General features: G+C 40.7%; 1 protein-coding gene across 1 annotated transcript; it reads left to right on the plus strand.

The window, feature by feature from the left end:
• Positions 1-523: 523 nt before the first annotated feature.
• aifm2 (AIF family member 2) lies at positions 524-27341 on the plus strand (the record flags this gene model as incomplete). Its single annotated transcript, XM_080740905.1, has 9 exons — positions 524-713; positions 4914-5029; positions 11649-11768; positions 12943-13035; positions 17075-17183; positions 19921-20073; positions 21652-21855; positions 24892-27012; positions 27332-27341. The coding sequence occupies 8 exons, from the start codon at positions 524-526 to the stop codon at positions 25074-25076; spliced, it is 1170 nt and encodes a 389-aa protein (XP_080597031.1). The 3' UTR covers positions 25077-27012; positions 27332-27341.

A 27341-nucleotide genomic window follows, 5' to 3' on the forward strand; every position in this document is an offset into this window, starting at 1 on the left:
TTCATTTCACCCTAGAAATGTATTAATAGGCATATTGTGGGGGCCCCAGACTGCGTTCACTAAGTAGAATAAGCTTTCAACTCGCCACAGCTACCTTTGTTTTGGTGCGTACTGACTTGGAGTGATTATTATATTATTATGTTATATTGCTTAGTAGTGAATAGCCTATTTGCTAGTTTGAGTGTGAGTCCTGAAAACCTGGCTCTAACACCAGTTATAGATAAGGTTAGAAGAATTTAGGAAGTAGATGCAGGTTGAAAGTCACACAGCTGCCAGAAGAAGAGTTTTATGATTCACACAGTTTAGTAGAGGAGATCAAATGTTTTGGCCAATTATAAGTCGACACTCGACAGTCAGGAAGAGGGGGTCAGTCTTGTCTCGTCTGTCTTTGGTGTAGGATGTATGTATTTGTGTGTGTGACTGTTACCGTGCTGTAATTAAATGTGTTCTATTATTTTTTAAACATCGTATCTGAGTCAAGGTTGCTGTTCTTTTTCTTCAGGAGGTACGGACAGACAGACGGATGGGCGCTCAGGGCTCGGCGGCGGACAGGGGGGACAGCGGGGGGGTCCACGTGGTCGTGGTCGGTGGGGGGTTTGGAGGAATCGCCGCCGCCCAACAACTCAAGTCCCGCCGGGTCCCGTTCACCCTCATAGACCAGCGGGACGCCTTCCACCACAACGTGGCGGCGCTGCGCGCCTCCGTGCAGCCTGGTGCGTATATGCACTGTCAGGCACGTGCACACATAGACATCAAAGGGGGCTTGAGCTAGGGCATTCACCAAATATTCGAATATTCGAATATCAAAGTCACTATTCAACGTTGTTCACCAAAGTCGAATTCTTTTTTTTTTTTTTTTTAAATATATAGTTTATAAAGCGTGGCTAGATAGGAAGTCATATTAATGAGCTGTCAATGCCCCTGGTGAATTCTCAGACCTTTTTAGGCTGTGACCCCCAAAATAAACATATTTGAACTGGGGACCCCCACCCTGACAAGCACTTGGAATTGTATTACATTTAATGTGACTCGGTTCTGCAGTTGAATATTGTGAAAATAGCAGATCTACATGCTCACAACGCCTCGCAACGCGAGGCATTGTGAGCATGTAGATCGGCTATTTTCACAATGTTCGCCTCTTGCTTACTCAATATTTGATAGTTTGGCCAGTCCTGTCGAATATTCGACTATTCGAATACTTTGAGGTTGAATAATTCGAATACTAAAAATCACTATTCGTGAATGCCCTAGCTTGAGCCCCTGCCCTTTTATCCATCTGTAAAAAAAAGTGCCCCCTCCAGACCAATGGAGTTTTTACTATGGTGAAAGAATTACAAATGCCCTCTTTCCATGCCATACCTGAAGGCAGCATTCAAGGGAATTGCCTTGTCCAAACTCTTCTGAACTTGAATGCAGCATATCATGTTGAAAGAATTGCCCTCTCTGTGTAGAAGTCAAGCATCGAAAATAGCCGACTTCCAAGCTCACGCGTTGAGCTTGGAGGTCGGCTATTTTTTGAAACTTCAGCCCCTGCCTCTCTAACATTCTCTGCACGTCCCTGTACACTTTATTGTGACAAAGATAATAGAGAGTTATGATATCGCGATAATCAAGATATCCCCAACATCCAATTACCCTGGGCCGGAACGTTTGCCAAAAATAGCAGATCTACAAGCTCACAACGCGTTGGTTAATTTTGGCAAAGAGATTTGGCTAGAGAAGAAAGACAAGTATGTTATTTACAGGTCAGTTTTACCAATTATAGAGGGTTTAAATGGTACCAGATATGCAGCAAATAAATGGTGAATTGATCCCAGTGCATGACGGAGGACAATTTCATGATAAATTACCAGTGGTCCTTGAGGGGGTTCCAGGTGGTCCCCAGTTAAATGATGGAGAGTTGGTAACCAAAATGGACCCCTGAGGTTTGACCCAAAAGAAATTACAATAGTAATTGTGCAAGGTTTTTTTTATGATCCTTAGGGTCATCCAAATGTTAAAAATGTTCCATTTTATTCTTAGTGGATCAAGGTGAATTCAGGGGGTTCAAGTTTGGGCCCCTGTATATACTATACAGGGGAAAAGAATACCTAAAAACTATCTTCTTTAAGTAGCATGTGAGGGGTAGGGCTGCAAGCGAACCTTCGGGGATTCGAACGTTCGTTCGTTACGTTGGCAATCGAAGTTCGAAATTAATGGGTTCAGGTTTTTTTCTTTTTTTTTCTTCTTTTTTTTACACGAAAAATAATCAGAATCAGAATGTGATAGGCCTATTCAGAATATCACAGTAGTAGAGATAGCCAAATACGAAACAAGTTAGGCCTACCGGTAAACACTAACAGTTAATGGTGACCGTTATAGTAGTTAGGGTTAATGCACCAGAACAGCTTGGAGCGATCAAGGACCGTCCTCCGCTCCAATTCCGCTCCTGTTTGGGGCCGCGAACCATTACAGCGCCTCGCTGACACACGCTTGTTGACAGTAGACTGAGTAGAGTGAGAGCAGCTGAGCTGGACAGAGACAGACGTGTGTGTGCTCTGAACAGCTAACACCCAGCCATCCACGCACCCAAAGATTAAACAGCCTTTCTCCTAAGCATGAGCAAAGATGGATTTCATTGCAACCCCCTAAAGCAGGGGTCGGCAACCCAAAATGTTGAAAGAGCCATATTGGACCAAAAAACCCCCAAACAAATCTGTCTGGAGCCGCAAAAAATTATAAAAGTCTTATATATCGTCGTCGTTGGGGAGAAACCTTGTATGTCCAAAACTTCGTTTTGTATTTATCATTCACAAAAATGAACTAAACTAGTGAAAACAGCCGATCTACAAGCACACAACGCCTCGCGGTGCGAGGCGTTGTGTGCTTGTAGATCTGCTGTTTTCACTACCTTTGTGCGTCAGTCTTGTATGATGAAGCAGGGCTTTAGGCCTACTTTGAAAAAAAAAGTAAATATACAAATTTGAAACTTGGAGATACAAGGTTTCTGCCCGACAGTGACGATAAAAAAATCGTTGAAACAAAAAATATTTTTCCCCCCCCCCAATCTTTTTCCATTTTCATACATTTTTGAAAAAGCTCCAGGGAGCCACTAGGGTGACGCTAAAGAGCCGCATACGGCTCTAGAGCCGCGGGTTGCTGACCCCCGCCCTAAAGGATCTATAATGCGATTTCTGGGGTTGTTACATCAAGACCAGTTTAGCCCGAACGCGATGCGCTCCGACGCAGTCACCAAGTCTAATCATCATCCGTGCAACTCCGCTATACATTGAGCCTGTTCGTCAACAAACTGCGCAACATTTTCTCCGATTGGGTTGGATTTTCCAAGTGTTAGCCTAGGTGTTAATGTGGCCACGCATCCACGCGTTTTCAATGGATAAAAGCGCATTTAAAACATTTCCTACACTGTTTTAGCTGGTTAAAGGTACAGTACGTTCGATGGTTCGAACGTTAGAACGTTCGGTTTTTATTCAATTGAACGAACCATCTAAGGTTCGATGGTCCGTTCGAAAATCCCCCCGAAGTTCGAATCCCTAAAACAGGGCTAGATTACAGCCCTAGTGAGGGGTCTAACTAGGGGTTTGTAATGATCCTGAATCCATTGCAAGCAATTGTTTTGCACGAAAAACATTCCTCGGGCTAAAAAGGTACACAACAAAACTGAGCTGACCCCAGAAAAGTGATGACTCATCACTAAACCATATTTTTCAGGGTTGGTTTTTAACCCGAGGAATGTTTTTCGTGCAAAACAAAATGCTTGGAATGGATTCAGAATCATGAAAAAAAAAAACCTAGTTAGACCCCTCACATGCTACTTAAAGAAGATTTCTTTGGGGCGGGTATTTTTTTCCTGTATAGTAAGTGAAGGGACCCAAACTTGAACCCCCTGAATTCACCTTGATCCACTAAGAATATAGTGGGAAACTTTTAACATGTTTTTTGGATGACTAAGGATCACACAAAACCTTAACATTACTATTGCATTTTCTTTTGGGTCAGGCCCTTTTTTCGCTTAGATTGACTGGCCTATTACTTGTAATGTGACGTGACAATAAAGATTGATTCTGATTCTGATTCTGAATACAGCATAAACGACAAGTGAAATTGGAAGAAAGTGATCAAACAAAAAACATGAGAAGACAAAATTGGAATGAAATCTGAAGCTGATGAATGGGTAGTCTGTTGCCGGTATGATTTCAAATGCTCTGTGTTTTAAAAACAGAATAGCTGGACTTGATGTTTGTCATGCTCTCATGGTGTCAGGAGTTCACTGTCGTGTGTCCTCTTTGGAAAAAATAACCATCATTGTTTTATGACGCATGCCTCCTCCACACACACACACACACACACACACACACACACACACACACACACACACACACACACACACAGGGGTGTCGCACCAAATTCTGGGCCCCGGGTACAAGGATTCACTGCGTTATGTTGTGCTTTAACTATTGAAAAATAGCAGATCTACAAGCTCAGCTGCGAGCTTGTAGATCTGCTATTTTTTTTTTATCGTGAAAATTTGTGCAAGTCTTTGATTATTTCAAATCCTTCTAAGGTTTAAAATATATATATATATGTTTCATGTCAGTAGTGCTCAAACTTTTTCACGTGAAGGACCCCCAAAATGATATGTATTTGGCCACGGACCCCCATCTCAAAATATTTAGTTCCAGGGGCCCCTCAGAAGCAAAATTTGAGTCACAAATGTTCACTTGAAAAATAAAGATTTGCACATATTTTCACAAATTCTCAAAAATGGCAGATTTACAAGCGGCACCGAGTGCCGCGCTGCGAGCTTGTATATCTGCTATTTTTCAATAGCTAAAGTATAACATAATCCTGACCCCTCCACCTTGGGCCCTAGTAACTAAGTCCCCCCCCTTGTGACGCCCCTGCACACACAGGGTTCGCCCAGAAGACCTTCATTCCGTACGCGGAGACGTTCGGGGACAGTTTCGTCCAGGGCAGAGTGGAGCGAGTGGACACCGAGAGACAGACTGTTGACCTGGGCGGAGGACAGGTGAGGTGGGAGGGCGCTGGGGGAAAGTCAACAGTCTACTATATCAGTGGTTCTCAAACTTACAAATGTGATGGTCTCCCCTTAACTTTGAGAGTGTACAAATGGAACCAAATGGACCCCGTTATTGTACACTGTCAAAGTTACAGACTTGTAATCGTCAATTTAGACCCCCATAAAGGAACCTAGAGAGACCCTGAACTCCACTTTGAGAACCACTGGTCTATATCACTGTTTCCCAAGCATTTTTATGGACCGTGAGTGAATTAATACCTCTTTATTTTTCGTTTCCTACATTTTGTTCTTAATTGTGGGCTCGCCTATAGGCGAGCACACTTTAGTTATTGTCATTATTGTGGGCTCGCCTATAGGCGAGCACACTTTAGTTATTGTCATTATTTCTATACTATACTATACTATACTATACTAGAGCAAGTTCTCCTTCAAACTTCGGTTTCCTATAACTCCTACATACGTAGTGAGAAAATGAAAATAAAAACATCAATGTGTTCAGTTTACTGTGGCGAAGTGTGCTATTACTTTTTACAGCAATCGGCCAAATGGTGGCGCTGTAGGAAGCCTTCGAAAGTGCGATCTTTGAACAGGTATAGCTCATGCTGTGTTATACATACAGCCATGAGACCTGTATACACTTATGCGTCTCCTCATGCCGAACAACTTTTACCCTCTAACTTTTGACCTCTGACCTTTAGGTCTCCCACAATTCTGAATAATATGAAAAACAGTAAAAATCTATCTCCTCCTGGGTTTTTTTCGTTACGCGCACGAAACCTTTTTCACATGAACTTTGGACCAATACGGTCAAACTGTCTGGTCGGATTTCTTTTAAAGTGAAATATAAATTTTTAATAATTCAATCAATATTGCGGTTTTATGCAAATTATTCTTCGGCCTCTAAATCATACATGCAAAGTTACACGTTCATGGCATTTGGCAAAGATGTGGAGGGTTAGTCAAAGTATCACTGAAACCAATTTTATTCCAATCGGCCAAAGGGGGGCGCTATACGAAGCGTTTGAAAATTCAAACTTCAAACGGGCATAAGTCATGACTCGTTTCGTTTGAAGACATGCAACTTGTTACACGCGTGCTTTGACTCGAGCGGAAGACATCTGTGTCGTTGTTAAGTAAGCTCCGCCCTTCGATTTTCCGCCATTTTGAGCAGTTTGTAAAACGCGTAAACCCGCTTTTATTCTGGAATTTTCGCTCCACGTGCACAAAACTTTTTTTACGTGAACTTTGGACCGATATCTAAAGATCTGTCGGATCGTATTTCTTTAAAATTGAAACATGCTTTTTTAAATAAATTCAATGAATATTGCAGTTTTATGCAAATTATTCTTCTGCCTCTAAATCATACATGCAAAGTAACATGTTCATGGCATTTGGCAAAGATGTAGAGTGTTAGTCCAAATATCACTAAAACCAATCTTACCCCAATTGGCCAAAGGGGGGCGCTATATCATTTTGAGCAGTTTGTGAAACGCTTAAACCCGTTAGGATTTTTTTTGCAATTTGCATGAAACATTCTACACACAATCTAAGGACCTTTATCTAATATGCCTATGAAGTGCATACACACAAAAAAAAAAAAAATAATAATGAATATAGCTGCAAGCAGCGATAAAGTGGCCAAAGCCAAAAACACCTCAAATCATGAACACAGCCTGCAATGTGCGTGAAATCTTGCAAGCACATTCCCAATAGGTCAAGGAACAGATACCACCCTTCTTACATTGGCCTGTTATAGCGCCACCAGCGGGTCAACTTTTCCACAACACATTTTTGGAACAATATGGACCGATCTTTGACGTCGGTAACGTCAAAGAGAGCACTGCCTGCGATCTTGACATTTTGTACTTTTATAGCGATTGTTTTCTGGCTTGAAGCGAGCCCACAATTGTTTCGAAGGAACAATATTTTCTAGTTTATTTATCTATCAGGCAGGCAATCAGTAGACGGGAACTTCGGTTCCTTTCTACTCCTACATACTTAGTGAGAAAATGAAAATAAAAACATCAATGTGTTCAGTTTACAGTGGCGAAGTGTGCTATTATTTTCTATAGCAATCGGCCAAATGGTGGCGCTGTAGGAAGCCTTCGAAAGTGCGAACTTTGAACAGGTATAGCTCATGCTGTGTTTGAGTTACAGTCATGAAACCTGTATACACGTATGCGTCTCCTCATGCCGAACAACTTTTACCCTCTGACTTTTGACCTCTGACCTTTAGGTCTCCCACAATTTGGAATTATATGAAAAACAGTAAAAATCTATCTCCTCCTGGGATTTTCGCGTTACGCGCACAAAACTTTTTTCACATGAACTTTGGACCAATACGGTCAAACTGTCTGGTCGGATTTCTTTTAAAGTGAAATATAATTTTTTAATAATTCAATTAATATTGCGGTTTTATGCAAATTATTCTTCGGCCTCTAAATCATACATGCAAAGTTACACGTTCATGGCATTTGGCAAAGATGTGGAGGGTTAGTCAAAGTATCACTGAAACCAATTTTATTCCAATCGGCCAAAGGGGGGCGCTATACGAAGCGTCTGAAAATTCAAACTTCAAACGGGCATAAGTCATGACTCGTTTCGTTTGAAGACATGCAACTTGTTACACGCGTGCTTTGACTCAAGCGGAAGACATCTGTGTCGTTGTTAAGTAAGCTCCGCCCTTCAATTTTCCGCCATTTTGAGCAGTTTGTAAAACGCGTAAACCCGCTTTTATTCTGGAATTTTCGCGTCACGTGCACAAAACTTTTTTTACGTGAACTTTGGACCGATATCTAAAGATCTGTCAGGTCGGATTTCTTTAACATTGAAACATGCTTTTTTAAATAATTCAAACAATATTGCATTTTTATGCAAATTATTCTTCTGCCTCTAAAACATACATGCAAAGTCACATTTTCATGACAAAATAGTGTAGAGGGTTAGTTCAAATATCACTGAAAGCAATCTTACCCCAAATGGCCAAAGGGGGGCGCTATATAATTTTGAGCAGTTTGTAAAACGCTTAAACCCGTTTTTATTCTAGGATTTTTTTAGCAATTTGCATGAAACATTCTACACACAATCTAAGGACCTTTAGCTAATATGCCTATGAAGTGCACACACACAAAACAAAAAAATAATAATAATAAATATAGCTGCAAGCAGCGATAAAGTGGCCAAAGCCAAAAACACCTCAAATCATGAACACAGCCTGCAATGTGCGTGAAATCTTGCAAGCACATTCCCAATAGGTCAAGGAACAGATACCACCCTTCTTACATTGGCCTGTTATAGCGCCACCAGCGGATCGACTTTTGCACAACACATTTTTGGAACAAAATGGACCAAACTTTGACGTCAGTAACGTCAAAGAGAGCACTGCCTGCGATCTTGACATTTTGTACTTTTATAGCCATTGTTTTCTGGCTTGAAGCGAGCCCACAATTGTTTCGAAGGAACAATATTTTCTAGTTATTATTACATTTTGTAAGGTAATTTCATGAATACATAACAAATAAAAGACTCCATTAATGAGAAAATAGCATATCTATAAGCTCATAACCTATCACACAAATCTTTGGGTGATAGGTCGCTTCAACTCTCTCTCAGCCAATGAGTCCTTGGCCTGAAAAACGTTGAAGACTCCCTGACTCACAGTAAAGTGGAACAACCTCTTCTCTCTGAAAGAGGAACAGACCACAGGGATGTTTACAACATTTCCTTAATGATGACATGGAGTAGAACCCAACCAAATCAGAGTTTCCTCCGTAGCGGTGTGAGGCAATTCTTGCAGCATAGACTAAAAAGAAATCTGGGTCTCATGTACAACAGGTCTCATGTACAACAGGTCTCATGTACAACAGGTCTCATGTACAACAGGTCTCATGTACAACAGGTCTCATGTACAACAGCTACAATACTGACTTCAAAGTAGGGCATTAACCAAAAAGTCGACTTCATTACACAAGTCGACTCCCACCAGAGAAAGTCGAAGTTGAAAAAAAATATATACTTTCTATTGTGAAAATAGCAGATCTACATGCTCACAACGCCTCGCGAGCATGTAGATCGGCAATTTTCACAATTTCTGCCTCTATATTTTGGACAATGTTTAATTTTTCATTTTAGAGGTATTAAAAGGTCCTTAAATTGTCACTTTAGAAATGTGCAGATACCCTCTATACACTTAAACCGTATGTTGGTTTGTTTACAGTTGAGTGAGAAAACAATGTTTCACATTAAGTTAATCATCTGGGGACCCCCCCCCCAAAATAATTGGACTAATAAAGTCGACTTCAACTCAACTTTTAACTGAGTCGAGTCGACTTGCAAAAATCACAAGTCGTTAATGACCTAGTTCAAAGCGTGTACAACCAAATATGGAATTGGTCGCTGCGGAGCGAATGGGTTAAGTTTAGCGAGGGCAGGACAGGTGTTTGCTCAATGAAACAATGTCCACTTCTCATATCTTTGGTGATTTTGTTTATTTTATACACACCTTTCTGGTTGGTATCAGCAGGGAATAATATGACTCATGTTCTCCACGCAGATAAAAACAACACATCATTCGACAAATAGACACTAAAATGTATGCACTGTTGAACACTGTGCTTTCCCCTTTTACGTGCAGAGAATGTCAGAGAGGCAAGGGGCTGAGATTTCTAAAACAGCCTTTTGGTGAAAATATTGAAAATAGCAGACCTCCAAGCTCATTCAAGTTCAATAGTATTTGGACAAGGCAATTCTCTTGAATGCTGCCTTCAGGTATGGCATGGAAAGAGGGCATATGCATTTCTTTCACCATAGTAAAAACTGCTTTCATGGTCTGGAGACTTTTTACACAGATAAAAGGGCTTGAGCCCCCTTTGATGGCTATGTGTGCACATGCCTGCCAATAGGCTCTATATATTCACATCAGCCATGTTGTAAAGGAATTGGGCCCTCTTACTTACTTCCTTCACAGGTCTTACCGGGCCCATGGTGAATGTTAACCTGGTGAAATGCTAACCTGCCGACGCTGGTGAATGCTAACCTGGTGAATGTTAACCACTATGCCTAAACCTAACCCACAAACCTAACATGGGGCTGAGGGAACATAAGCATGATCCCGTCTTACCAATGATTTTGACGAATGCTCTGTTTAGAGTAGGCCTAGCCCAGTGGTTCTCAAACCTTTTCATTTCAAGGACCCCCGTAACTCTGAGAGTGTTCAAATGGAACCAAATGGACACTAACAGGTTCATTTTGGGGAGGTCCCCTGATCTGATTAGCTTAATGTCCAACATTGTTTTCTAACTCAACAGTAAACAAACTACAGTATAAAGGCCCATTCCAACTGGGCCAGATAACAGATACAAAACATCTCTTTCTCCATTCAAGTAGATGTTAAGATACAGATTAAAAAATAAATAAAGAATCTGTCACAGATAATATATCTGTGACAGATATTTTATCTTACTGTATCTTACCATCCACTTGAATGGAGAAAGAGATTGTTTTATCTGTTATCTGGCCCAGTGGGAATGGGCCTTAATACTGTACAGGGTATCTGCGCATTTCTTAAGTTACAATTTAATGACCTTTAAGACGCTAACCAAGCTGGTAAAATTGTTAAATATTACAAAAGAAAGAGGAGATGCAAACATTGTGAAAATAGCCCCACTGTGAAGATAGCCTCACAGCGCCTTGCAGTGTGAGTGAGGCGTTGTGAGCTTGTAGATCAGCTACTTTTATTTCAAATATGATTATTTGGGGGTTGCATTTGACTGCAGATCCTTCCATTGCTTTCAACGGGGAACCGCATTTCCTGCTTTCGTTTTCTCCCGATGGATCATGGGAAATTGAGTCCCTGCATTATTACGGTCTGTAAATTAAACAATGAACAGACCAATTGATGCGTTAGCGTGTCAATTACGGCCAAAGTGTTGAAAAAAAAACCTAAACCTTTTTTTGGGAAAAAAAAAGGTTTAGGGATAAGGGGTAAGGCATGGACGAACATAGGGCAGATACAGATATATCGTTTTTGATTGTAGTTCAGAGACTGTAGCATTTACCAGTCTCTGTCAGGAGAGGGAGACAACACACATGACACATAATAGGATTGCATTGGATTCTATGTTCTTCATGTCTTTTTGTCAGGGGTGTCGCACCAAATTCTGGGCCCTGGGTACAAGGATTCACTGCGGGCCCCCGCACTATTATTTTGTGCTTTAACTATTGAAAAATAGCAGATGCTCAGAGTGCGGCACCGATTGCCGCACTGCGAGCTTGTAGATCTGCATTTTTTTCCCTTTTTAAAAAAAAATCGTGGACATTTGTGCAAGTCTTTGAATATTTCAAATCCTTCTGAAGGTTTTTTGAAAAACCTGTTTCTAGGTCAAACTCAAACTTTTTTGTGAAGGACCCCCAGTATTTGGCCACAGACCCCTATCTCAAAACATTTAGTTCCAGGGACAACATTTGAGTTACTAATGTTTGCTTAAAACATACATATATTTCAAAGACTCAAACAAAAATGTTAAAAAATAGCAGATCTACTTGTGTATCTGCTACACACAAGTAGATCTTGTCCCCCCCTTGTGACGCCCCTGCTTTTTGTTTCCAGGAGATCCAGTTCTCCCACCTGGTCCTGTGCACCGGGACTGACGGACCGTTCCCAGGGAAGTACAACACCCTGGCCTCCTACCAGACCGCCATCCACAAGTACCAGGAGTTTGTCAAGGAGGTGAGGAACCCAGTGGCGTCAATTCAGAAAAAGTATATGGCAACATGACTGGTGTCTTGAAGGCACACGTGCAAGACACCAGTCATGTTGCCATATCTTAGCAACAGGCATGATCATTCTTTTTTTAAGAAGTACATTTTATTTCCTTTTAACCCGCAAACTACCAATAGTTTAGCAACTTCAAAGAGGAAAGAAAGGCTCATATAGTTGATTATAATAAGTAGGCAACAGTGGTATGGATGCTGAGGAGAACAGAGTAGTGTTGTGTTGTGAATGTGATTCGTCATGTTGTGTCCAGACCCCTAGAGAGAGAGAGTTATGACACTTACGTCGACTCGACTCCCATTGTAAGCGTGGAAAGCCTATTTACTCTATGGTGCAAAGCTAGCTTAGCCTAGCTTACTGGAGCCTGTTCTCATTCTTAGCGAGCCTTTGCTGCTCTTCAGCCCCGTCCGCCCCCATTATACAACACAACACTACTCTGTTCTCCTCAGCATCCATACCACTGTTGCCTACTTATCTATCTTTCTTACGTCTCTGTAACTTTGTAAATAACTGTATACTGCTGTGCTACTACTGGACAACTAAATTTCCCCCTTGGGATAATAAAGGTATCTATCTATCTATCTATCATCTATCTATCTATTATAACCAAGGCATTTTCCCTCGCTGGTAAGTAGACTAAAGGGTACAATGATTCACTGCGGCCCCCCATGAATGTTCTTCATAGGGGGAGGAGGTTTAACCCATTTAGACTGAGGGCGCATTATTACGCCTTATTTTGTGCTTTAACTATTTAAAAATAGCAGATATAAGCTCACAGCATGGCACCGAGTGCCGTGCTGCGAGCTCATTTAAACTCATGTAAAGGGACCCCCAAAATGATATGTATTTGGCCACGGACCCCATCTCAAAACATTTAGTTCCAGACCCCCCAGAAGCAAAATTTTAGTTACAAATGTTCTCTTAAAAAATACATATATTCAAAGATTTGCACACATTTTCACGACTTTTCAAAAATAGCAGATCTACAAGCTTGCACGTGAGCTTGTAGATCTGCTATTATTCAATAGCTAAAGTAGGCTATAAAATAATTAAGGCCCCTCCACCTTGGGCCCTAGTAACTCAGTCCCACTTTTCCCCCCCTTTTGTGACGCCCCTGTGCGCGGCCCAGATCCAGGCAGCAGACACAGTGTTGGTGGTGGGAGGAGGGTCGACCGGTGTGGAGATGGCCGCTGAGATCAAGACAGAAAACCCACACAAGAAGGTGAGACCGCAAAGGGAAAGAAAGAAGGAATAATAAAAAATAAAAAATAGACACAAGGTATCTACAATTTACACAGAGTAGAATATAGGGCATTAACGAAAAAGTCGACAAGTCGACTGAGTCGACTTCATTACACAAGTCGACTCCCACCAGAGAAAGTTGAAAGTCGAAGTTGAAAAAAAAAAATAATCATTTGTATTCTTTTCTATCATTATTTTTTATCCATGCGTGCGTCTGTAGCTACAGCATTCAAACAGTAGGATTGCTTATTGTCAAGGACAGAATGATCCAACAGTGCTACATTACATTTGGTATAACATGGTTCTATTGTGAAAATAGTCGATCTACATGCTCACAACGTCTCGATGCGAGGCGTTGTGAGCATGTAGATCTGCTATTTTCACAATGTCTGCCTCTATACATTTGACAATTTGGACAATGTTTAATGTGTCATTTTAGAGGTATTAAAAAGTCCTTAAATTGGCACTTTGGAAATGTGAAGATACCCTCTATATACTTTAACGTTATATAATAATTGGGGGGTTGTGTGTGTCGACTTCAACTCAACTTTTTACTGAGTCGAGTCGACTTGCAAAAATCACAAGTCGTTAATGCCCTAGTATCATATCCATCCAAACATTATGTACATGAGGTTTAGAAATGTGTGAGCATAGCAGCTGGTATATACTGTTCAGGATATAGATTTAAGTGCAAGAAGGGTATCAGTGTGTTCACTGTGTCAAGTTAGACCACATTGTAGTCCACAAAAGGTCACTTTTACTGGTATAATCCGCATACTTGTCTGTGAGGAAAGCAAAAGTTCAAAGCCACAAGGTCATAAACCTGGTGGTCTGGCCCTTACTACGGAATATGTGTGATAGACCAGGGGTCTTCAACAGGGGGTCCGCGACCCCTAGGGGGTCCGCGGAGGTACTGCAGGGGGTCCGCGAAATTGTTGCTTAAAAAAAAAAAAAAAAAAGATTTCAAAAAATGTTTTTTTTTTTTTTTCACATTTATGTTAAAAAATAAATCATGATTCTATCCATTTTGAATAGCTTGAATACATGATTACTATGCAATTGAAAGATTGTTGATATTATTGACATTGGTTCTCAGTTAATAAGTAGTATGTTTAGAAATGGTAGTGGTACGGCCAGTGTTGATTTCGTCGACTAAACTATGACGAAAAATGTTTGTCGACTGCGTTTTTTTCACTGACGAAAACTAAATAAAAACGAAATAAAAACTAAGCTGTGATGACTAAAACTAAGACTAAATATACTGACAATTTCGTCAACAAAATAAAAACTAGACTAAAACATTAGGGAGGGACTAGCGGAGAAGAGAGTCATTTTATGTTTGGTTGCTCTCAGGTGTTGTGTGCGACGCGTTGTGAGCTTGTAGATCGGCTATTTTCAGCACACAACCCAGTGTAAAATCAGTCATCACCATGCCATCAAGGCCTGCCAAAATACATTTCATTTGACTAAATCAACTGTAGATTTAGTCGACTAAAATTAAACTAAAACTAATACTTTTCAGGTGACTAAATTACGACTAAAACCAAGTTACATTTTAGTCAAAAGACTATGACTAAAACTAAATCAAAATTTGCTGTCAAAAACAACACTGGGTACGGCCCACCCTGCTCACTGTAACTTGTACACGTTTAAAATAAAAAATATGTCGTAGCCCAGACTCCCCCACCCTACGAGGTGGTAGGGGGTCCCTGCTCCATCTCCCCATCAGTTTGGGGGTCCCCGGCCTGAAAACGTTGAAGACCCCTGTGATAGACAGTACCAGTGCAGTACGGTACGCAGTGGTTCTGGCCGGGTTTTACCCATTAAGACCAATTAAACCGTCATTTTATGCTTTAACCATTAAAAAATAGCCGATATACAAGCTCACAGCGCGGCACAGAGTATATATCTTGAATATAGATATATATATTTTTTAGTGCTGTCCAACGATTAAATATTTTAATCGCGATTAATCGCAAGATATACCTAGTTAATCGTGCGATTAATCGCACATAAGTCATACGTTTTTATCTGTTCACAATGTACCTTAGAGGGATATTTCTCAAGTCTTGTATACCCCTATTAACATGGGAGTGGAAAAATATGCTGGCTTTATGCAAAATTATGTTAATCCTTTATTGGAAATCAATTAAAACCCCAAATAAATCATAATGGTACTGCATTAAACAGGTGGCAGCAGATGGTATTAATAAAATAATTAAAATTCAATAAATTGTCACTTTAGAAATGTGCAGATCATTAAGCTGATCATTTGGGGACCTCCCAAAAATAATTGCTGTAATAATAATAATGTTGAAAACCACTGTCCTAAACCACGGTTAGGCCAAATGGCTAAAATAAATAAATATGCGATTAATTGTGATTAAAATAATTAATCGCGATTAACATAACAGTGAGTTAACTGCGATTAAATGAGTTAACTTGGACAGCCCTAATATTTTTTTAATTTTATTTACCAGACTGTAAACCACAAACTAGAAGTTTTTAATCTATTACATTCTTTTACTCATATATATTAGGATTATAAGACATAATACTTGGAAAGAGAAAAACAGTATATCTCCAACAGTACAAGCAATATTCAGCAGACAAAGGGAGCCGATAACATTAAAACAGACAATTGAACAAAATGAGGGGGGAGTGCATTAACAATTTTAACTGATTAAAAATGACTAGTTTGTGGTTTACAGTCTGGTAAATCAAAAAATATCTATATAAAAAAAAATATATATGGACTTAGACTGTTATTCGTCTCAGGTACTCTATTGTGACAGCCCTAGTTTACAGGCCGGGTACACATTTTAGTGTATGGGAGGGGCTTACAGTACATGTACAGTATGTATCAACATATTTGTTTTTGTAGGCTAATTTCTGATTTGGGCCTAACTATAGGTTAGGCCTAAATGGGTTAAACTATTGTTAGTGATCTAGCAGTGCAGTAGTAGGGCATTCACGAATAGTGATTTTTAGTATTCGAATTATTCAACCTCAAAGTATTCGAATTGTCGAATATTCGACAGGACTGGCCAAACTGTCAAATATTAAGTAAGCAAGAGGCGAACATTGTGAAAATAGCCGATCTACATGTAGATCTGCTATTTTCACAATATTTATCTGCGGAACCGAGTCACGTTAAATGTAATACCTACAATTCCAAGTGCTTGTCAGGGTGGGGGTCCCCAGTTCAAATATGTTTATTTTGGGGGTCACGGCCTAAAAAGGTTTGAGAAGCCCTGGTATAGAGCATTAACAAATCCATCCACCAGGGGCATTGACAACTCATTCTTATGACTTACTATCTAGCCACGCTTTATAAACTATATATATCTTTAAAGAGGAAACAATAAAAATAAAATAATAAGTAAGTGAATATTGGACTTCGGTGAACAACGTTGAATAGTGACTTTGATATTGGAATATTGGAATATTTGGTGAATGCCTTACAGCAGGGGTTGACAAACATTTTTGTCTCAGGGCACCCCATAAATATGTTTTTAATCCGAGGCACCCCTACATTATCATTTTCACTCCCAGCACCTTATATTTATAGCATATCGTCGTTGTCGTTTGTTTTGTATTTATCATCTATGAAATGTACTAGTGAAAACAGCAGATCTACAAGCACACAACGCCTCGCGATGTGTGCTTGTAGATCGGCTGTTTTCACTAGTTTTGTGTGACAGATGAAGCAGAGCTTTGCTTTACCAAAAGACGTACACATTTGAAACTTGGAGATACGAGGTTTCTGCCCGACAGTGACGATATTTTAGTGATTATGTTGCGAGGAAAACGTTGAGATAACAGCCATTTTGGTTAGAACTGACTGAAAATAACTTTGTACTTCAAGTTTAAAATGATACTAATTATTTTTTCAAGTGTCCAAATAAATTCCAAATATTATCAAATGATCTTGCGGCACCCCAGGGTTCCCTGTCACCCACTTTGAAAACCCCTGCCCTACAGTGCAGTAACAGTGCAGCATGTGTCCGTGCTGTCAGGTGGTTCTGATCCATTCTCACATGGGTCTGGCCGACCCGGAGCTGCTGCCCAGCGTCAGGAGACAGGCCAAGGACGTCCTGTTGGAGAAAGAAGTGGAACTCATTCTGGGTAAACAAAACACACTCCTCAGTTAGGGCTGGGCGATATGGTGATAATTATCCTGGAGACGATACAATGTCTCCACGATATGCCTTTTCACAGGTATCGTATCGTGATACAATTGAGGGAGCCTTGTAAAAAATCCTGTTTAATCGTCAATACAGAGATTCATTGCAGAATTCAATTTAAACCTGCATTTTGGTCTAAATCAGTAGTACTCAAAATGTAAAATGTCAAGGTTTCCACTTAACTCTGATAGTATACAAATGAAACCAAATGGACCTGTAAGGGTACATTTGGTTTCATTAGTACACTGTCAGAGTTACATACTTGTAAAGTTCAATTAAACCTTCCAAAAGGAACCCAGAGAGTCTAGTTTTTATCAAGTTACTTGAGAAATCTCCATAAAAAACAACTTAAATAAAGAATCGTGATAAAATCGTGTATCGTGATACAGCTTGGGGAAATATTGTGATATTGTATTTTTCCATATCGCCCACCCCTATCCTCAGTAGGGATGGGACAATATAAATATTTCATATCACGATTATTGTGACAAAATAAATCGTGATTTACGATATTATCGCGATAATCAAAATCCATTATCCTAAAATAGCCGATCTACAAGCTCACAACGCGTCGCGTCGCAACGCGTTGTGAGCTTGTTGTGAGGTACACTCATTATGCTTTAACTCCACTACAATCATTTGAACATTTTAGTTACCAGTTACTTTGTAGATTTGGATTATTATTACAAAACATACATTAAAATAGCAGATCTACGGACTCACAATGTGTCAAGATCACGATGTGACGCATTGTGAGCTTGTAGATCTGCTATTTTTTTTAAATAATGTAATACATTTTATACAGTGGTGTGTTTTCGGAGGGATACGATAGTCATTCCATGTACGACATGCGTGTGGTCGTGGTTAGTAGAAGTCTACACTTTCTCAAAATGAACAATTACGATTTGCAATTTTAGGCATTTAATCCAGAGCGATTTACAATTAGCAAGCACAGCTCATGGCATTGGTAATACAGCAATACACCAACATTAATACATCCAGGGGTGTCACATCAAATTCTGGGCCCTGGGTACAAGGATTCACTGCGGGCCCCCCCATGAATGTTCTTCATAGGGGGAAGGGTTTTAACCCATTTAGACTGGGAACCCATCATTACGCAACATTTTGTGCTTTAACTATTGAAAGATAGCAGATCTACAAGCTCGCAGCGAGGCACTGAGTGCCACACTGCGAGCTTGTAGATCTGCTATTTTTGAAAATCGTGATGATCTGTGCAAGTCCCCCATCTCAAAATATTTACTTCCAGGCACCCTCCAGAAGCAAAATTTGAGTAACAAATGTTTGCTTAACCCTCTAAGGCCCAAATATAGAAATACTTGAAATAAAAAATTGAAAAAAAACAGATGGTGTTGTAGGAGTCCTAATAAGAGGAAAATGTAATGTTTTTTTCAAAAAAATGTTTTTGTAAGGTTTTATAGCCATAAATCATAAATCATAAATCATGCTCTAATTTACATATAGGGGATATTTTTCACAATAATAATGTAAATGTTCTAGACATTCTAATGATCACCAAAAAAAATAGTACAGGCATTTTACTTATGTTTTTGTGAGGAATAGCTTCCATGAAAAAGTGAGATGTTGTTCGTCAAAACTCTGGAATGTCAGCGGGTGTGGGGGGTGTGAATGTCAGCCCCTGTGGGGGGTATTTATATGCAAATATTGTGGCCAATGGCATTGTAATACTAAACAATAGAATCCAATGGTGATGTTTAGGAGGTAGGGGGAGCTAAAATAAAATGATTTAAACCTTTTTTTGGATAAAATACAAACGTTGTAATATTACAACAGTGGGCCTTAGAGTTAAAAAAATACATATTCAAAGATTTGCACACATTTTCACGACTTTTCAAAAATAGCAGATCTACAAGCTCGCAGCTGTGAGCTTGTATATCTGCTATTTTTCAATAACTAAAGTATACAATAATTAAGGCCCTATAGTAACTCAGCCCCCCCCCCCCCCTTGTGACACCCCTGAATACATCAATATCGATGCATAGAAATAGTCATCCAAAAAAGTAAGTAGACCAAGAACCTATTCAATACATTTAAAAAACAATCAAAGCATCAATAATCTGTACCTCGAAGCTATACACACTATAGCTTCGATTTACGATCGGATGCCAAGTCCAAAATGGCCTGACGTCGGTCTATATCAATTCTATCTATTTTACATAATGGTTATCAAGGGTGGGCAAGTGCTACTGTATGTGCTATGGGCTATGGTATACACTAGGGAAGGGACGATACGCAACATTATCGTTTATCGTGATAAAAACACTCACGATAATCGTATCGTGGAGATTTAATATATCGTGATATTGTCCTCCGTCATGCACTGGGATCAATTCACCTTTTATTTGCCGAGCTGCATATCCGGTACCACATAAACCCTCTAGAATTGGTAAAAGGTACTTATAATATACGTACTTGATACTTGATACTTTTTTCACTCTCTTCCAAATGTCTTTGCCAAAAAATAGCAGATCTACAAGCTCACAACGCGTCGCGTTGGAAAATGTTCCACCCCAGGATAATGGATTTTGATTATCGTGATAATATCTAGACTAGAGTCTGAAGAGGTGAGTCTTCAGACGAACGGCGGAAGCTAGCGAGTAAAACACGGTCCCTGATGCTACAGTATTGTCATGTGTCAGGCCAGAAGGTGTCCAACCTGGATGAGCTGGAGCTAAACGTGACCCGGAAGGACATGATGGTGACCACCGACAAGGGCTCCACGTTGACGGTTGACCTGGTGATCTGCTGTACGGGTCAGAGGATCAACTCCTCAGCCTACGCCTCCAGCCTGTGTAGGAAACACTCATACTACACTCCTTATCTAGACAATTTAGGCCTAGTAGAACAGGGGCTAATACTGATATTTTCACAAATTGGTACCACAAATTGGTAAAATGTTTGGATTTTCTTCTTCGTACATGTCTCTAGTTTATATTTTGGTATGATAACTCTGCCAATCTGGTAGCTTAATGGCAGTTATCACCCGCTAGAGTCGGTGTCCCATTAACTTTACATTACAGGGAAAAAAAGGTAAAAATTCATCTGCTTTAAGTAGCATATGAGGGGTCAAACTAGGGTTTTTTCATGATTCTGAATCCATTGCAAGCATCTGTTTTGCACGAAAAACATTCCTTGGGCTAAAAACGACTATGGTTTAGTGAAAAGTGATGACTCATCACTTTTCATCACTTTTCACACTTTTGAGGGGGCCGTTTAATTTGCTTGATTCACTAATTAGACATTTGATGAAAATGTTATCAGGAGGCTTGATCCAAGGCCTCTCCCCATACACACCCATTGTAACTTCAAACTCCATTTTAACCATGATAGATTCATTAAAAACACCCATTATTTTTTCTGGTGACTCATACTAACCTCCTAATACGTGAGCAGGCCGTGTTTTTTCGTTAACTTTTTTCATTTATTTTTAATAAGTCTTTGGGAAAATGAAAAAATATTTAATAGAACAATTAATTATTAAAAATAAATGAAAAAAGTTATCGAAAAAACACGGCCTGCTCACGTATTAGGAGGTATTATGAGTCACCAGAAAAAATAATGGGTGTTTTTAGTGAATCTATCATGGTTAAAATGGAGTTTGAAGTTACAATTGGTGTGTATGTGGAGAGGAATTGGGCCTGGAGGGCCTGGTAACAAATCAAATATCTAAATATTGAATGTAGCAAATTAAAAACTGTCCAGGGTGTTCATAAAAGCCTGATTAGACGATAAAATGACCAAACGTTTTTTTTTTTTTTTTTAAGTGGAATATCCCTTTAACTGGGGACCCCTCCACCCTCACAAGCACTAAGAGTTGAGCAATAACATTTTGTATAACACGGTTCTATTGTGAAAATAGCAGATATACATGCTCACAACGCCTGGCAACGCGAGGCGTTGTGAGCATGTAGATCTGCTATTTTCACAATTTCTCATTTCTGCCTCTATATATTTGACAATTTGGACAAATGTTTAATTTGTCATTTTAGAGGTATAAAAAAGTCCTTAAATTGTCACTTTAGAAATGTGCAGATACCCTCTATACACTTAAACTTTATGTTGGTTTGTTTACTGTTGATAGGGGTTTGTTTACATATTCCGGCCGTCTTAAGTTACCATAACTCCAAGATAAAGGCATTTATTTCACTGATGATTTTGCTGCTATGTAGTCCGAATTTGGTTTGACTTTGAAATCAGGGCCTAATTTGATTTTGCTGCCAAACAGAATCTTCCCACAGTGTGTAGCTTGTTATCAATACACGACTTGTTATCGGGTACTTCTGCAGAATTTCTTATGCTAAGATAAAGAAAACATACGGATACGATGAAATGTTAACAAAAGGCGTGGTTTCGATGGCGTGTCGTTGCAGCGCCCGGATGCCTGGCAGAGAACGGAGCGCTGAAGGTGAACGAGCACCTCCAGGTGGACGGGTTCACCAACGTGTACGCCGTGGGGGACTGCGCCCACCTCAACGAGCCCAAGATGGCATACCACGCCGGGTTGCACGCCACGGTCGCCGTCTCCAACATCGCCAACAGTCTGTCTGGCAAAACCCTGACGTCATACCATACAGGTAGAGTAAAAACTACATTGTTTCCAGTGTCTCAAACCTTGCAGATTCTGCCCAAAATGCTGGTATCGGTTTTCGGCGAGTATGCCAGGCTATGCCATTCAGATAACATGTCATTTATCACATGCTTTAACCCAGGGGTTTTCAAAGTGGGTGACGGGGCACCCTGGGGTGCCGTGACGGCAGTCCAGGGGTGCCGCGAGGTAATTTGATAATATTTGGAATTTATTTGGACACTTGAAAAAATATTTAGTATCATTTTAAACTTAGTAAAAAGTAAAAAAGTTATTTTCAGTTCTAACCAAAATGGCTATTATCTCAACGTTTTCCTCACAACATAATCACTAAAATATCGTCACTGTCGGGCAGAAACCTCATATCTCCAAGTTTCAAATGTAATGTGTACGTCTTTTGGTAAAGCAAAGCCCTGCTTCATCATACAAGACTGTCGCACAAAACTAGTGAAAACAGCCGATCTACAAGCACACAGCGCCTCGCATCGCGAGGCGCTGTGTGCTTGTTTAGTACATTTTATGGAAACGAATGGTTTTACCTTTACAAGGTTTCCACCCGACAACGACGATATGCTATAAATATAAGGTGCTGGGAGTGAAAATTATAATGTAGGGGTGCCTCGGATTCAAAAAATATTCATGGTGTGCCCTGAGACAAAAAAGTTTGGGAACCCCTGCTTTAACCAATATTATGCATTAACCATTAAGGACATAGCAGTTATACAAGCTCACAGCTCACTCAGTGGTTCTTAAACCTTTTCATGTCAAGGACCCCCAAAATTACATGTTTTTGGCTTGCAGAGCCCCATCTCAGAAATATGTGGTTCCAGGGACCCTCCAGAGGCAAATATTTGAGTAACAAATGTTTGCTTTTGAGAAATATATATTCAAAGATTTGCAAAAAAAAAGCAGATCTACAAGCTTGCAGCGCGGCATTTGGTGCCACGCTGTGAGCTTGTATATCTGCTATTTTTCAATAGCTAAAGTATAAAACAATTCCAGGTCTTCCAGGGTTAATTTGCAGTAATATTTTGAATTGATGTAATTATTTTACTAACTTGGAGCTGCACTTTACTGTAACTATTATTTAACTATTATTAAAGGAGTAGTTCACCCCCCAAAATGTTTTTTTTCCCCTATTGATTACTCATGCCATGGAGAGTAGAGTTCAATAATATTTTTTGGTTTTTGTCACATTCCTAAGGCAAAAATTTGATTCGAGTAAATTTACCCCCATTGATTCCGGATGGGGGTACATTTATTGTTATCACATTTTTGTCTTAGGAATGCGACAAAAAACTAAAAATATTATTGAACTCTAGTCTCCATGGCATGAGTAATCAATTGAAAAAAAGTCATTTTGGGGGTGAACTACTCCTTTAATGCATTGTTTTTCTTCATTCCTAGATCGGTTGGTTCTCAAACGTTTTAATTTCAAGGACCCCGATACGGTAGCGCAGTTGGTAGTCGGTAGCGCTGTCGCCTCACAGCTAGAAGGTCCTGGGTTCGATTCCCGCCGGGGGACGCTGTGGGCGCTGGGGGGCGTGTTCTCTCCTCCACGTCATCAGCGCCCACACCCTAGGTGGGGTTGGCGAAAGGGCCTTTCTGTGTGGAGTTTGAATGTTCTCCCCGTGTCTCCTAGGGTTGATACCCTCACAAAAACAAGCAGTAATCCTGGTCTAAATAATGCCTCCCCCTGGCCAGCCGGGGCGCCTGATGGAGGGGAAAGGAACTGGTTGGAATAACGTGTTCCTTCCACACGCTACGTCCATCCCGGGGAAACTCCCCCTTGTCAGGTGAAAAGAAGCAACTTGGACTCCTCATGCATAGAAGGAAGCATGAGGTCAGTCCGTTGTATATAAAAATGCCTTCTAAACCAGTAGTTCTCATTCGTTCTTGTGCCAAGGTAATATATAACTGGCCCCAGACCCCCACCCCCTCCCATCTGAAAAGGTTTTGAGCCAGGGACCCCTAGAAGAGAGGATTTGTGTTTCAAACACTTTCAAGATTATTATTATTTGAGTTCAATAATAGCTACATACTGCAGTCCACATGGACGTGACAGAAGTTACACAACACGTGTACAGTACAGTACATGTGAGGCATTGTCTGTCAGACTGTTGTAAGGGGTGACAGTGTGTGTGTGCGTGCGTATTCTCACATGCTGCACTGTAAGTGACAGACAAAGAACTCAGTCATAAATCACCCTGCCATAACACCTGTTACAGAAACTGGTTGAATCGAGGCGTACGTGTGTGTCCTCCACACGTGCAAGAAAAGAATGAACATCTCATAAAGCATCCGCACGAACCAGAAACCCTTCGCGTTCACACGGACGTGAACATAACATTCTACACCAGTAAGACTCCCTAATCGGACCGTCAGGTCGCATACACAAACTTTAGAAGGCAATCGTAGCCAATCAGGAGAGAATATGGGAAATGGGACATTATCCATGTTGATGACATGACTTTAGAGATACTGTGTACCGCTTTGCGTGATTTTAGGCCAAAATCTGTAGGGGCAGAGTCCAAAAGTGTGTTTTGCAAAGATTGGCAAAGTGGTTCTCAACCTGTGGGTCGGGACCCCCAGGGGGGTCCCCAAATTATTTTGGGGGGGTCCCCAGATGATTAACGTAATGTTGTTTTCTCACTCAACAGTGAACAAACTAACATACAGTTTAAGTGCATAGAGGGTGTCTGCACATTTCTAAAATGACAATTTGAGGACTTTTTTAATACCTCTAAAATGACGTTAATATTGGTAAAATTGTCAAATATTAGAGGTGGAAATTGTGAAAATAGACAGATCTACATGCTCACAACGCCTCGCAACGCCCCCACCCCACCCTACGAGCACTTCACTCTAAGTGCTCGTAGGGTGGGGGGTCCCCAGTTCATGATTATTTTGGGGGTCACAGCCTGAAAAGGTAGAGCCCTAGAGTATTGTATTTCTATATTGCAGTAATGATACTTTTACTTAAGTACAACATCCACTTTTTCCCACCGCTGCGTGTCCTATGCAGGCAACGTGACCATGCTGCTGGCGATGGGACGGGACGACGGGGTGGGACAGTACGCCGGCTTTCGGCTGCCCCGCTGCGTGGTCACACTGGGCAAGAGCAAGGACCTGCTGCTGTGGAAGAGCTGGAGGGACATGGGACAGAAGTCACCCTCCTCACCCAACCCAGTCTCACTCAACCCCAGTTAGTCCATGGGCCATATGAGATGTCACTCTCTGAAAGGTGGCAAAGGTTACCATGCATTTTTGAAAAGCTCTATATCTGTAGATTATATGTATGATAACCCTTTCTGAGACACAGCTAAATTGGTGTTATCAGTCGCTAGAGTTGGTGTCCCAATTAACTGTCCCATTAACTTTACATTACAGGAAAAAAAGCAAAAAAAGTATCTGCTTTAAGTAGCTTATGAGGGGTCAAACTAGGTTTTTTTTCATAATTAATAGCCCGTAAAAAAATGGGCCCATCGCCCGCCCCGTTACCCGTGATTACATGCCGTAAAGTAAATAGCCTACAGCCGTGTGTACGTGCTTCCAAATGGCATCGCATCATCCCTGCACGCCGTCCTCAGTGTTTGCGACGCAATATACAGTAGGCTAATTACATAAACGCGGTAATAAGTCACTGTTTACCAACGGTATGGCGGTATCGTGGTATGTCTTTTAAAAGACAAAGAAGCGGCCGCACACACTGTAACTAAAGTGCCAATATTTATTTTAGGACGCAGAGTATAGGGAAACCAACGTTTCGGCAGCAAACTGCCTTCTTCGGGGTATAGAGTATCGCATTATCTCCCCAAAAGGTTATTTTGAATGAAAAATAATTATACATCGTGGTATAATTGCGGTTATGAACTCGTCACACGGTGTGCATTACACAACCGCGGTATGGCGGTATTGCGTTTTTTGCACCCAGCCCTACATGCCACGGTTCTGTCCTGCTGCTCACTGTGTGCGCTCCTATGACGTTCTTTAGGCGGAAACAGTTGTCTGACTTTCACAATAAAATGTCACCCGCCCGTGTTAAGTCGCGCACTGCCCGTCCCCGCACCCGCAAATTTATAATAGAATATTCCGCCCGTTTTCACCCGTCAAACACGGGTACCCGTAGGGCCCCGACCCGTTGCAGGACTCTGCACAGAGCTACTTGTTTTAACTAAATCATTGTTAATAGAGCTTTCTTTGAGATTTACTTTAGACTGAAGCCAACAGACTAGTAAAACCTTTCAAAACGATTGGGTTGAAATCAGCGTTTTTACCACGATTTTGCAACAATTGGGAGGGAACTGAGGAAACTTAGCAATGCTTTTTTTTTTTTTTTTTTTGAAAGAAATGTTTTGCCGACCCAATTTAAATCTCCCACGTGCTTGGGAAACAGTGCTCTAGCCAGATACTGATACTCACATACTGCATGGCGGTTGTTTACAATGAAATTGTTGACCTGCCAAAATGCATGATGACCATCTTGTGGACTTAAACTTTGGGTTTTTGCGTTGTGTAGTTAGTTACCTTGCCATGATGTAACTCCAAAGGTGGGCAAGACATCAAAGATCATTTCTCTGTTGATTCGATAATGTAAAAAATAAAACTACTGGGTTTGTTGATGTTCTATAGATACTGTCTGAATCAACTTTGAATTTGTTTACAGCCAGGCTAAAAGAGCCTCTCCAGACCCCCCAGGAGTTAAAAAAGTCAACGAGGAGCATATTTTAAAATGATCAATTTCTATTCCAGGGGTTTTCAAACTTTTTTGACTCAGGGCACCCCTGTAAATAACTTTTTCATCCACGACACCCCTGAATTACACTGTTCATTTTTAGAATCTTACATCCTATTGGAGAAATATCCGTTTCCATCAGAACTGACTGAAAATAACTTTATACTTGACGCTTAACCACTTCAGATTCCGATTCCTTTATTTACCATTGTGTATCACACATAGGAATTTGCTTTGGCAAACATACAAGTGTGCATTCAATAATTTTTTCACAAATAACATGAAATCAACAAACACAGAACAGCACCGAGCAGAAAATAAAATAAATAATAAATAATTTAATATAAAGTGCAGTAGTGTCCCTGATGTCCCTAAGGGGGCAGTAGTGTTCCTGATGTCCCTAAGGGGGCAGTAGTGTTCCTGATGTCCCTAAGGGGGCAGTAGTGTTCCTGATGTCCCTAAGGGGGCAGTAGTGTTCCTGATGTCCCTAAGGGGGCAGTAGTGTCCCTGATGTCCCTAAGGGGGCAGTAGTGTTCCTGATGTCCCTAAGGGGGCAGTAGTGTTCCTGATGTCCCTAAGGGGGCAGTAGTGTTCCTGATGTCCCTAAGGGGGCAGTAGTGTCCCTGATGTCCCTAAGGGGGCAGTAGTGTTCCTGATGTCCCTAAGGGGGCAGTAGTGTTCCTGATGTCCCTAAGGGGGCAGTAGTGTCCCTGATGTCCCTAAGGGGCAGGGGAAAAGGG

Source organism: Nannobrachium achirus, assembly GCF_963921795.1.
Source record: "Nannobrachium achirus genome assembly, chromosome: 13".
NCBI lineage: Eukaryota > Metazoa > Chordata > Actinopteri > Myctophiformes > Myctophidae > Nannobrachium > Nannobrachium achirus.